The 12918-nt window shown below is 50.8% G+C and overlaps 1 protein-coding gene across 3 annotated transcripts in view; it reads left to right on the top strand.

The window, feature by feature from the left end:
• Positions 1-12454, top strand: part of EPHB1 (EPH receptor B1) — a 77674-nt gene extending 65220 nt beyond the window's left edge. For 2 of the 3 annotated variants that reach the window (XM_061465235.1, XM_061465237.1), the window contains exons 13-17: positions 256-405; positions 1022-1215; positions 1727-1882; positions 2236-3583; positions 12127-12454. In XM_061465235.1, coding sequence (XP_061321219.1) covers positions 256-405; positions 1022-1215; positions 1727-1882; positions 2236-2344 — 609 coding nt within the window. In that variant the 3' untranslated portion in view covers positions 2345-3583; positions 12127-12454. Of the gene's footprint in view, positions 1-255; positions 406-1021; positions 1216-1726; positions 1883-2235; positions 3584-9121; positions 9426-12126 lie in introns of all 3 variants that reach the window. The other variant, XM_061465236.1, reaches the window with a different exon arrangement.
• Positions 12455-12918: the final 464 nt, after the last annotated feature.

The following is a 12918-nucleotide window of genomic DNA, read 5'->3' as shown; positions in this document are numbered from 1 at the left end:
CAGGGGTCACATGTGAGTGGGATAAACCCTTTTGTTTTGCTTAGTGAGGCCTTTCTGTGCAGGTACATGATACATCCATGAACATGTTTTTGGCTTCTGTCTCCTCATCACATCGGGTACCACCAGCTCACTCCTTGGTGGCATCCCCAGGACTGGCAGCCAGGGCTGTGCAGAATGGCTCCAACCCTGGCTCATGGATGTCCAGGCACCTCTGCCAAGGAAGCTGTTTCTCAGCTGCTCTTCCTTTTTCCTTAGGGGGGCAAGATCCCTGTCAGGTGGACAGCACCAGAGGCCATTGCCTACCGCAAGTTCACCTCGGCCAGCGACGTCTGGAGCTATGGCATTGTCATGTGGGAGGTGATGTCGTTTGGAGAGAGGCCCTACTGGGACATGTCCAACCAAGATGTAAGCACTGGGGGTCATTTACACAGCTCTGGAGGTGGTGGTGGGCTCATTCCCAAAACAAATCCCTGCCTGAATGGTTATCTGCTCTTTCATGGGGCCTCGGCAGCACTCAGTTTTGGAGATGAAACAGGCTAGGGAACAGGAGGATGCAAGGAGGGAAATGGGGAAGAAAAGCCAGTGGGCTGGTAATTGGACTTCAGCAAGCCACAGGGCCTTTGAAAATGTTCAGAGGGTTTGCGAGCAGGGAAAGAGCTTTGGTAGTTGGACTGCCGTACTCCGATGCGATCTGCTGAGATAATGAGTGGCAGCTCTCCGCAGAGAGGAACTGCGGTGCGCGGAGCATCAGAGCAGAGATTAACCTCTGAGTGCCCCAGCTCCATCAGAGCCAGGAGTGTCTCCTCCTGCTCCCTTTGCTGCTGATCAGATGGGCTGGCAGCTGCCTTCCCAGTCTGTGGCAGCACTGCCTGTAGCACCTCTGCCCGCACAAGGAGCTTGGCTCAGAATGAGGAGTGGCAGGGGTGGCTTACCCACTGCTCTGGCTGTGTTTTCCTCCTATATGAGGTCTCCAAGTCCCTCATCCTCCTCACATGCTGCTTTCTTCCCCGCTACCCTGCAGGTCATCAATGCCATTGAGCAGGATTACCGGCTCCCACCACCCATGGACTGTCCCGCTGCCCTGCACCAGTTGATGCTGGACTGCTGGCAGAAGGACCGCAACACCCGTCCTCGCTTCACTGAGATAGTCAACACCCTGGATAAAATGATCCGCAACCCGGCAAGCCTCAAAACTGTGGCTACCATCACCGCTGTGTGAGTCTCCCAGCATGTGGGGGATGCTCTCAGGTCTGCATCCCAAGCCGTGGCGAGAGGCTCCCTGCACAGCTTGTGCTGCTGGAGGGAAGGATAGGAATTCATCAATCGTTTGCCAGGCATGGGGGGTTTCTGTCTTTGCTCTGCCTGACAGGCAGACAAAGAACACAGTTTTCAGTCAAGCCACAGCAATAATTCTTTGCTATTGATTCTTTATGTTGTGTGACCATACTGGTGCAGTGTCTGTTCTGCCAGTGTCTCTGTCCCTGCAGCTCCTGCAGCTGGATTACAACGTGTGGGGTTGCAAAGTGCTGCTCAGCAGAGCAGTATCCTCATGGGACTGGCCTTCCTCACGGCCTTCCTTGTCTCAGGCATGTGGTGGGAGCAGGGCAGTGCTGGGGGATGCACAAGAGCACAGGCTTGGGGAGGGCATCTGTGCACTGGCTGGGCTCTTGCAAGGCAGCCCCTTGGCACTGGTTGGGCTTGTCCCCAGCGGTGTGTCCTCTTGCAGGCCTTCTCAGCCCCTCCTTGACCGCTCCATCCCCGACTTCACTGCCTTTACCTCAGTAGACGACTGGCTGAGCGCTGTGAAGATGAGCCAGTACCGAGACAGCTTCCTGACTGCTGGCTTCACCTCCCTGCAGCTTGTTGCCCAGATGACATCCGAGTAAGTTGGGTGCCATGTGAGGTCCAAGGCTGGTTGGGGTTGCAGGGTGGTGGGAAAGTCAGTTTAAGGCGCCTGCAAAGGAAAGGTGTGAGTATCCATCGCACTGGTCAGCAGAAGCACCCTGAGTCTGGAGGTGGCTGTGTTCACCATATGGGGGTCAGTGTGTGGGTCTCCTTGCTCTTAGTCCCACTTTGTCCCAGTGATACTCACAGGGCTGTACTTGGGTGCTGTGGCTGTTCTGCTGCTGAAAGGCATGGACCAGCTGAGTTTACATCCCTCACCACACCAAGAGACAGCAAACCAGATACGCCAGCCCTCAGCTGCCCACTGATATTTCTCTGTCTGTCTTCCAGAGACCTCTTGAGAATAGGGGTGACTTTGGCTGGGCACCAGAAGAAGATCCTGAACAGCGTCCAGTCCATGCGAGTACAGATGAGTCAGTCTCCAACCTCGATGGCATGACGTCCCTTGTTCTATGGGGAAGGGGACGGGGAGGGCACATAGCGGAGGGGCAGAGGTGGGAGGGGAGGAACTGACAGGCCCCGTGGGGCAGCGTTTGGAGAGGTGCTGCAGCTGCCTGGGGGACTGTGACCGCAGATGAAGGATGTTCCTGGGACTCATCTCTAACTGGTGACTTCCGTTCCTCACCAACAAAAGCACACTTACCAATGTCATGGGGAACAGCTTATAAATACATATAAATATGTACAAATCATATATTTAAAAAACAAAACAAACACAGAAAAACAATGAAGACAAACCAATGTGCGTTGGGGAAGCAAACCCAAACTCTAGATACCAGACTCCAATCCCACCACCAGTGAGCAGTGGTCAAAACTGAGAAAGGGGAAGGGACAGGCATGAGATGGAGCATCCCATCTGGAGAAACCACCTTCCTTTTCTTCTTTTGACCTCCCTCCCTGCCCTGTCCTTCCCTGCTCACCCCACTCCCTTCTCTGCTCATGGACTGGGCGGAAGTGTCCTGAAGACTTCTCCACAGCTCCCTGCCATCCCACCCGGGTGCCACTCCAGCAACTACCAAAGGACTTCGCTGACCACTGCATGGAGGATCCGACTCAATCCAGTTAATGTCTTCATATTGAAGAAGTGATGTACCTTCAATAGAAAACCTTGGGGTTTTTGTTGTTTGGGTTTTTTTCTTTTTCTCTTTTGCTTGCATTTTTTTTTTTCCATAAAGGAAAAAAAAAGGATTAAAAAAGATACCAATCCATCCTGGAAAACAGAAAGAGGTGTTCCCATGTGTGTGTGCGCTCATGCGTGTGTGTACATCGTTACCCTACTGTGGACTCACTGCTTGTCCGTAACCGAAGATCACCGCTGACCCTGCGGCCAGCAGCCAGCTGGTCCCCAGCCCAGGGGGGAACAGGGGTTGTGCCCACAGCTCCCAGGAGTGGGAGGGAGCAGGGAAGTGCCCAACAGCGAAGCATCCTGCAAACAAGGAGGATGCCAAGGGCCGGCCGGTGCGATGGGGACGGGATGGGACCAGAGGAGCCGCTGTGTGGTTGTGACTGGGTTGGTGACTGCTGGAGAAAGGAGGAGAGGTGCTCTGGGAAACAGACTGCTAAGGCCTCCCGAGCCTCAGCGATGTGTGGAAGATGGCTATGGAGGACTTTTTTCCCCATCTTGTGGACCTAAGGATTTTGACATTGATTTACAGACTTAGGTTTCATGGCTTCAGAGGTAGGTCCATTAGTCTTGTGTGTGTCTCTGTCCATCCATCCGTCCTTTCTCTGTGTTTTACTACTTGCTTCCTTAAAGCCTCTTCCAGTGAATGTTTCCCTGTGTTTAATTTGATTTTCTTTTTGTACAACCGTCGGTTTCCTTTGCAAATTGATCTAGTTAAAATTACTAGACGCGTGTCAGTGTTTACACAGAATATTGTAAGACTGGGCAATCTAACTTCCCTTTGTGGATCGCACTGAGAGTTTATAAAATGAATGAACTCTTAATAAGGCTTTTACTTAGATGGTTGTGTGCAGGCTGTAATGATCCATCACCATGGTCTTGGAGGCACTGCCCTGGAAGCAAGCGGCACCCACATGGCAGGGAGAGCAGTGGCATGGGCAGGCTGCCCACTGTGCCTCAAGGGCTGCTGGTCCCTGCTCTTATTTGGTGGACCATACATGTGTGAGAAACTCTTTGTCCTCCTTGAGCATCCACCCCCACTGTGGGGATGCCCCACATCTGCTTGCGCCGAGTTGCATCCATGTTGTGTTGGATGTACTGCATCCTCCTGGGCCTTGGGGGTGCCCCACACCCAGCTGTGCCGTAGGGATACCTTGTGTCTGTGCTGTGGGGGTACCCATATCTGGCTGTGCCGTGGGGATGCCTTGTCCATCAGTGCCTGGAGGATGTCTCATGTCCACCTGTGCTGTGGGTTTTCCCCCTTGTCCTTCCTTGCTGTGGAGATGCCTCACATCCAATCACACCATGGGGTTGCTCCTTGTCCATCTGCACCATTGGATTGCCCAACGTCCATTTATACTATGGAGATGCCTCAGCAGATTTGCTTGCTGGCACTGAGCGCAAGAGACAAGCTCTTCCTCTGCTGTTGCCAGTGCCTGTCCATGTGTCCTGGGTGTGAGTGTTGTCCCCTGTGCTGAGGCCATCAGGCTGCTCTCTGGCTAGGGGACCCCCTTGTGTCCTGTGGGGAGTATGTACTTGGTTCAGGAGGATGGTGGCTGACACCATCAGCAGATGAAGGACCCTGGTGATGGGGTGCTTTTTACACCTGAAATTTTAGTTCTTTAATTGCCTGAAGAAGATGACCCACTGCTCTGCTGAAGAACAGGAACTAACAAGATGCAGGAATGAGCTTGTTTCAAATCACTGAACTCCCCCCAGAGAAGGAGACAGAGAAAAACACCCCTTGTTTACAACAGCAGGGACTGCTCCTCGTCCTGTCTGATAGACGATTGCTAATACCTCTTGGGATACTCGTGGCCCAAATCTGTATTCCAGGATGTTGTCACAAGGAATACAACATGCAGATGGAGCGGGTGCTGTGCATGTTAATGCGCTGCCTTGCCACATTGATATTCGCTGGCAGTGAAGGATCCTTTGTGGGTTTTTTTATGGTTTCTCTTTTATTAGAAGGAAGCTAAAGGCATTTAAAGAAGCGAATGACAGCGACACAGGCTAAATATCAAAACCCCACCTTTATGACTCCCCTGCTGTATGTCACTTGGCCGCGCAAGCACCTGTGAAGCAGCTGGTCCAGCACCCTGCTCTGCATCCTCCTGGATGGAGGGATGATGTGATGGCACCATAGACCTTTCTTAGCATAAAACCTGTAACATGAAGCATTGAGTCCTGCACATCCAACCCAGCAGACGGGGTACCCACAAGTGGATAAACTGGCTGCCCAAGTACTCAGATGCTTTCAGAGATACTGAGTCCTGCTTTACGTCTTGGTTTGATTTCCCAACGTGGATGATGCTCATGACCTTCCCTGGCCCTTGGCTCACCCGAGCTGCCAAACACCCATAGGCAGAGTACCACTGCTGCCTTGCCCATGGCATGGTGGCTGCAGGCAAGTTTCTGGCTTGCAAGGAACTTGTGCTGTGGGTGTCAGCATGGAAAGGAAGCACATCTGGGCCCCAGGACTGCCACTGATGGAGGAGGGAGAGGCTTTTGTCTGAGAGCGGCACCATGTTTGCACAGCAGTGGTTTGCAGCCTTCCCCATGCTTCACAAAGCCTTTCTGTCCAGGAATGATAGCATTATCTCTGCCTAGTCATGACAGTGTGGTTGTGTGTCTTTGGACTGGCTCTTCTTTTCCTTCATCAGGTGCCAAGGAGGAAGCTCTCACCAGGATAGGAGGTGCAGGGCCCCACCAAAGGGGTGCTGCCTAAGTCAAGGCTTGCTGCCAACATTCAGTCCTGTGTCAGAAGCAGACTCCTGAGTACTTGGTTGGTCACTGGTTGGTCCAGGTCATTTAAGAAGTCTCCTTCATTAGTGATGTCATGGAGAAGATGTCAAGATGCTCTCACTTTGCCTTGTGCAGAGATGGGGCAGGAGCCACAGGCAGTGGTGGGACCTGGGGGTATGTTTTTATGCACTGAGGAGTGGTGCAGTTTTGGATCCATTGGATGCTTTGCCATCGTGGAGCAGTTCTGCCAAATGTAGGGAAAGACCCCCACATTTGTCAGAAAGAAAAAAAAAAAAAGTATATTAAAAAAAAAAAAAGTGAAACCACTAACTGTGGTCCAAAAACGAAAGCTCCTGTTTCACATCGTCTTCTGATCCATTGGAATTCCTTTCTTAGATCCCAAAAGGTAAGGGATGGCTCAAAAATTATGCCTCCCTCCAGTTTTGGTTTGCATGGAAATGAAAGTTAGAAAAAGGTTTTTCTTGTCAAAATGAACCAACTCCACAGACCTTTCCTCTAGGCTGGGTTTTATCCATCACACAGGGTCCTGGTAGGTTCAACTGGCATATGCTAGTGCTGAGAGGTGCCCTTCACTGGTGGAGTCTGCTGGGGTTGGTTGTAGCTTCTTGTAGCTGAAGCTCATTCATGGCATCTTGCTCCTCTGACTGCTCCTGCCTCTGTGCTTAGGAGCAGCACTTGGATGTGGTTGCTCGCCTGGGTTGCCTTTGAGTGAGCCCAGCTCGTGCTTGCCGTGTTCCTGTCCTTTCACAGGAATGCTTGGCAGTTGTCAGCTCCTCTACATTCCTATGGCAACTGCAAAAACCTCAGCCCGTTTGTGTCTTTTGTGTGTGTGTCTGTGTTGGCTTTGTCTTTTTTTTCATGTTGTATTACATAAAAAATACGGAATTTTGCTTCAAAACACCTTTTCAGACCTTGGCCCCAGGTCTTGGTGTGGGAGTGAGTGGGCAAGGTGATCACATCTGGACTGGGTGTTGCCAACTGGCTTCACATTGCCCTCTCCCTTCTGCATCCTCCAGTGTCAGCCCCCCTGTGTAGCTCCCCACATCCCCCCACAAAAACCCCCATTGACAATTCAGCTGCATCTTTTCCCCTGGGGTTTTGCTGTGTCTTTCGTACAACCCCATCTCTGGTGGGCTGCACTGTGCGCGATGGAGGATTCAGCAGCAGCTTTCTCAATAGCAGTAATTAAAATGAGATGTCGTGCCACTGCAAGCAAAGGTGAACTCATCCACTAGCACATCCAAGGCGAGAAGGAGCTTTTGAACGTGGAAGAGGAGCATGTATTAATAGCATTATTATGTGCCTCTTTCTAGAAAAAAAGAAAAAAGAAAAGGAATGTATTTTATGCCATTTAATGACCTTCAAATTAACAGTTCTTTGAAAGCACTTATGTATATTTAATTTTAAATGTTGCTGCAAGTCAGAGCGGGGCTTGCGATGAAAACAGCAGGCAGCCGGTTTTTAAATAACAGCGAGTTCAGACCATTATTTCTGAGCCTGTCAGGTTCTGGTGCTTGTAATGCTCCTTTCCCTAGAGAAAATGGGGCTGTCTCTCCCCCTGTTCCTCTTCCCTTCTCCTTCATCTCTGCCCCAGGAGCTCCCTGGCACCAGCCTGAGCCCTGCAGGTTCTCTTCTTCTGCTTTCTTCTCCTCTGCAGGGCAATGGCATCCTCTTGACGAGCCAATGGGGAGGATTCCGATTTGGAGTGAGGGAAGGGTTGTATTGGGGTTGATTTGCAGAGGTCTTGTCAATAAAGCTGGCTGCATCCCTGCCTGCTGGTTGAGGATATCCCTTTGGGAGTCAGGGGAGCATCACAGCTGGCCTGTGGCCTAGCATAAATCATTGGGCATCACCTATGGAGGGTTTTTTTGCATCACCACCAACACCTTTGTTGTATGATGGGGACAGACACGTTTGCATTTGTTGAGGTCTGAATTAATGCTTTTGCCTCTGATCCGTAAAAGCTGCCGATATATTTGAGCCACTCTATGTTCACTTGGAAATCATTGCTCTTAAACATTGAATTTGACTTTAAAGAAAAAGGGATCAATTGGTTTCTAAGATGAGGAATGGATTTATAGACCCTGTGATGGATTTTCAAGCTCTCAGAAATGTTCTGCAGCTCCAAGGCCAACCATCCTCTTCCGACTGCAGATGGAAAGGGAGGCGGTTGGGGCCACGGTTTCACATCCAGCTCATGCATTCATCCAGGTGCTGTGTGTCTCCTGCTTCCTTAATGTCCCCACTGTGCAAGGAGCTGCAGGGGATTATTTAACCACCATGTCATCATCTGCATTGGTGCCTCTTCTGTGAAAGATCCTGCCAGAGTGGATTCTGATCTAATTATGACTTGGAACCTGGGAACCTTCCATATTATCTTCAAAGAGCCTGAAGAAGACCTTTTTCAGCAGTTCCCAGTGAATCTCCTCTGTTTCAGAGGAGCCGGAAAGTTCCTAAGTGATGATGGAAAACATACGAAGTCCATGCCCATGGGACTTCCATGGCGAGTTATTTCACCCTGTCAGTGATTACCCCGTTGCTCCTGTTTCAGCTTACATTTTTCATAGAATGGGTTTGTGTTGGGTGGGTCCTTTAAAGATCATCTTGTCCAGCTCTCCTACCATGGGGGAATGGCTGTGCTCAACCTTCTCCAAACCCTGTCTCTTGGAGGTGTGAGAGCTGCCGTTGTGTTGCGTTCTCCCATTTTTGATGCGCTTGGGTTGTGGTTCTGCATCTGTGTCTTGAGGGATGTCTGCTGGCTTGTGTCCATCTGTCACTGGACCATGATGGACTATATTGCCATCCCACGGTTTGCCTTGGAAAGAGGAGCAGATGCAGCTGCTCTGATCAGGAGAGGAACTGTGAGATGGGAGCCAGGCAAATGCCTTTGGGTACTTTGGGTCAGTATCCATGGCACTAAATTTGGTCTCTTGGTTCATAGAATCCTAGATTGGTTTGACTTAGAAGGGACCTTAAAGCTTAGAGAAGAAGTTCCTGTCAGAGAAGCAAATCAGTGCTAGGGAAGGAAATGCATCTTCCTTTGGTGACTATGGTACAATCCAGCTGGGCCTTCCTGGGTTGTCAGAGCTGCTGACACTCTGGGGACAGTGTCCCAATGTGTCCCATCTGCTTTGGCTGTCCTACATGGCGCAGCATTGTGAGCATCCCTCCCGCCCAGGATTAGCTGCCTGCTCCCTCCCCATCTGTGTCTGAGCATCTCTATTGCTTCTGCTCTTCTTCCTCTGGCCATTGGCCTTTAAAATGCCGTTGAAGCCCCTGGCTCTCCAGGGCTATCCCTGGTGTGTGCCTCTGTTGTGCCTGTTTTAGGCGGATCAGCGGGTCCCAGCAGACCCTAACACACACACAGCAAGTGGAGGAGAAACCAGCTGCAGTGTGAAGTGAGGCAACCGTGGACAGCGTGGCCGTGCCAGTGGCAGAGATGGGATGGCATTGAGGTCTCCCGGCCCATCTCTGGGGGGAAGTGCTGGAGGAGGTTAATCTGGGCAAACCAGCTGTGTGAATTTTAAGTGGATTAGCTGAACTCTGTTCTTTCCCAAAACAGACTCACTCTTTCAGGGCCGATGTGCAGGTGGATTAGGCAAAAATCTACTTAAGGCTGTGTTAATTCTAGGTAAGTGTAGGGAGGTTAATGCCTATCCACTTAAAAAGTTAATTGGAGTGAACTTTTCTCCGTGTCCCCAAGTAAACAAGCTTTCCCCATCCACCAGCCCATGCTGTGGCTTTCCCTTCTCTGCTCTCCTATCCCCACACCTTGCCCAGGAGCTGACATCGTGGTGGGGGTGAACCTGCTCCTCTCTCAATTGTTATCCCCAGGGGTCTTATTAGGCAATTGAACCCTTGCAAGAAGGTAAGGGAGAGAGAGCAGGGAAATTATGGTCATCATCAGTGCAATTATCAATGCTAATTAGCACTGAGCAGGACTGATGGCAGGAGGTACAGACCATGCCAAGTGTTGCCTAAGAAGCAAGGTGAGCCTGGTGTCAGAAATGTGGGCTGGAGCCTTGAGGATGCTCTCACAGGCAGGCTGTGAAATGTGTGCAGGCCAGCTGGTTCATTGTTCCCCCATCATGCTATAGGGTGAATTCTTGATTCCCCACCACAGTAATGTGGGGAGGTGTCCACAGCCAGATGCTGCTGGCTCTGGTCTGTTGGCTGGGGTTAGTGCCAGGGTGGCAGTGCTATACCCCAACCCCAGTGATGCCCAAATGGGGACAGAGCTCCAGCAGGTTCCTGCCCAAAGGGCAAGAGCCAGGCCAGAGCCTGAAAAGGGCTCTCTGAAGTGGTTTGTGATACAGTGATGGCTTTGGGGGCAGCTCCACACGTGCGTCCATCCCTTACCTGCTCTGAAGCCGCACCCCTTTTCCACAGTAGCATTCAGGAATAGCAGCTGGGTTTGCAATGCCATTCATCCTTTGATCATTTGGGGTATTTGCAATTCTGCCTGGGCTGTCCTATTCCCATAAGCACGGAAAGGGAGAGCACCTGAGGGTTGGCATGCTGCCTGCATCCCAACCACGATGCTGGCTCTCCTACAGCTATACTGATGCTGATAACACCTTCCCTTATGGGATGCCTTCTCATCTCACAAACGTGGCCCTTTTATTGCTATTTGTGTCATGCCAACAGTTACAGGCTGAGATCAAAGCCCTCTGTGCTGTGCTGCTTGCAGGGGCTCCCACGCTGGAGCATGGGATGTGCAACAGGGGGTGATTCAGTGGTTGTGTACCTGGGGAGTGATCAAATGTGCTGCCCCCTCCCCATCATCTCCTGGCTGCCCATGACCTTACCTTTGGGTCCTTCGGGATCTTTGCAGATCATCCATAGCTGTCCCTGGATGAAGGGAGGGGCTGCTGCTGCACCTCCCCCGGGAGAGGCACAGGCTCCTCAGGGGAATATAAACCCCAAACCCTTCCCCAGTTCCACTGCTCCCGGGCAGGGTGGCTGTGGCTAAACGAGCTGGGAAAGGCCACAGGGAGAAGGTGGCGCTGGAGCCATTGCTTGGCTTCAGCTTTAATGTGGCCAAATCCGTGGCCGATACCAATCACTGTCACCTCACTGACTTGGGTGCAACCACCTTGATTTGCAGCCCTGGGTTCCTGTGGACCCATCTGGCTCAGCAGTGTGTTCAGCAGCATCTGCTGCACCCTGCGTCTGTTGCCTTCTGTAAAACATCAGTTGTATTTCTGTTGTCACTGATTTTCCAGCCGTTTAGCTGTTCTGCTCCCGTTAATGCTAATGGGAGCCATGAGACTGAATCTCCAAGCACTGAAAATGGACCCCGGTGCATAAGGAATATGCAGTGATATCTTTTCCCCCAGCCAAAGCTCTTTTTTTTTCCTTAGATCGTCTCAATTTCTGTCATGCTTTCTCCCATGCCCCTTTTTCTGCAAACACCAAATTACTAAATAAAAGTTTCATTACTACCCAGGCTTGCTAAAAAAAATATTTTAATTCAGGAGAATGATGCATTTTAAGAGCACTGAAATGTCAGACATAGCTGGAGTTGTTTTTTGAAAGCATTGGTATGTTCAGAGAGGCACAGAGGCACCCGGCAATAATTAGCCATTGAGCCCCAGTTGTCAGTGGCCCAGCAAAGGGACACAGCGGTCAACTGCTTTGTTATTTAATGTGGTGCCTTTATGTTTCCAAGCTGCAGCTGTATATTAAAAGCATCTTTGCCTCTGCAGAGCAGCTAAATAATGGGATTTTGCTGCTACACAGGACTTCCTGGTTGCAGGGTGAGAAGGAGGTGCTCCTGGTGCTGCTCTTCTAGTTTGGAGACCTTCTGGCTTCCCCCTGGCAGCAGACAAAATGAGTGGGCTTTGTTACATTGGAAAGAGTTTTTCATGGTGCCTGATGGTTTGCTTCTGCTTTAGACCTGAGGGTGCTCGTACTACAGTGGGAGGGGGGAGAAAGAAAAGCATCATCACTGCTGGGGTACACAGTAACCCTCCCGCCCCCAAAATCAAGGCTCAGTCTCTGCTCACTGAAGCATCTCATCTTCACACAAAGAAATGTGTCTCTTCCATTCCTTTTTGTTCCCCCGAGGAAAAAATTGAGAGCTTTCAGTGAAATCATCAGTTTTCTGACAGCATATTAATTAAACACTGCTTTTTGTGGGTTTTTTTCCTTTCTTTCTTTGAGAGGCTGGATCTGCTGTAAGAAGTCTTTGGGTTCTGCTGGATGCAGTTGCCATCGGCTGCAGGACAAAGGGGCTCAGCATTCCAGCACATGGTTTTGGGGAAGTGCCGCTTCATCTCCCAGCATGGGACATGTTTGTTCTCATCCTTTTCTCATTTCCCTCCTTGCAGGGGCATCAAGTCCAGCACCACAGAGGCACTGGAGAGGGGATTGACACTGGTCCCTGGGGACCGCTGCCCTCCGCCACCCATGAGATGATGACGGTGATGCCCCCCGAGCCGCAGCGTGCCCCGTGCCAGCCAGCCCTACCTTGTCCTGTACATAACCAGTGAGATGTCTGTAAAAGATTTCAACCCTTGTAATTTTTTTTTGCCCTCCCTCCCCCTGCCTCCTTCCCCAATTTGTTGATTGTGTTGAAATTGTCGGAGTTTGTAACAGTAACTTTCAGAGAATATTGTACTAAAGAGAAAATTGCACTCAATAAAAATGATGAAATAAGCCTGATCCCTCTCCTTCCCTTTCCCAGGGGCAGTCTTTCTGCTGCCGGTTTCTCTCCAGCTCGGAGCTGGGTGAATATTTGCCATGAATATTCATTTGGGGAACTGGCAGCGCTCCATCGCTCCTTGACTTACCTCAGATTTTGATGTCTATCAGATTTGGCTCTCCAGTTTGTAAATGAAGTGACTCGATTCTCAGTGATCCCTATCGGAGGTTGCTTGCTGCAAAAAGCCGGGAGAAGGAATTTTCTTGGCATGGGTTTCTCTGCAGGGTGCGTTTCAAAGTCCTGATGTGGAATCGCTCGGGGAAGCCACACTGGAAGTGCTGACTGGGATGAAAGCGCTGTCTGTGCTGGGGGAGCACAGTGGCTCCTCGCCTCCCCAGCCTTTGTGCAGCCTGTCGATTAAAAGGCCGATGCTCAGCTTGAACATGCTTGCCTTAAGGATTACTGTAAATGGTTGCAG

This window comes from Pezoporus flaviventris, unplaced genomic scaffold (assembly GCF_033815535.1).
Source record: "Pezoporus flaviventris isolate CSIRO_AGI_PZ_B2104156 unplaced genomic scaffold, CSIRO_AGI_Pfla_v1 ptg000040l, whole genome shotgun sequence".
Taxonomy (NCBI): Eukaryota; Metazoa; Chordata; class Aves; order Psittaciformes; family Psittacidae; genus Pezoporus; species Pezoporus flaviventris.
Note: the sequence above shows the minus strand (reverse complement) of the source record. Positions and strands in the feature narration are given on the sequence as shown.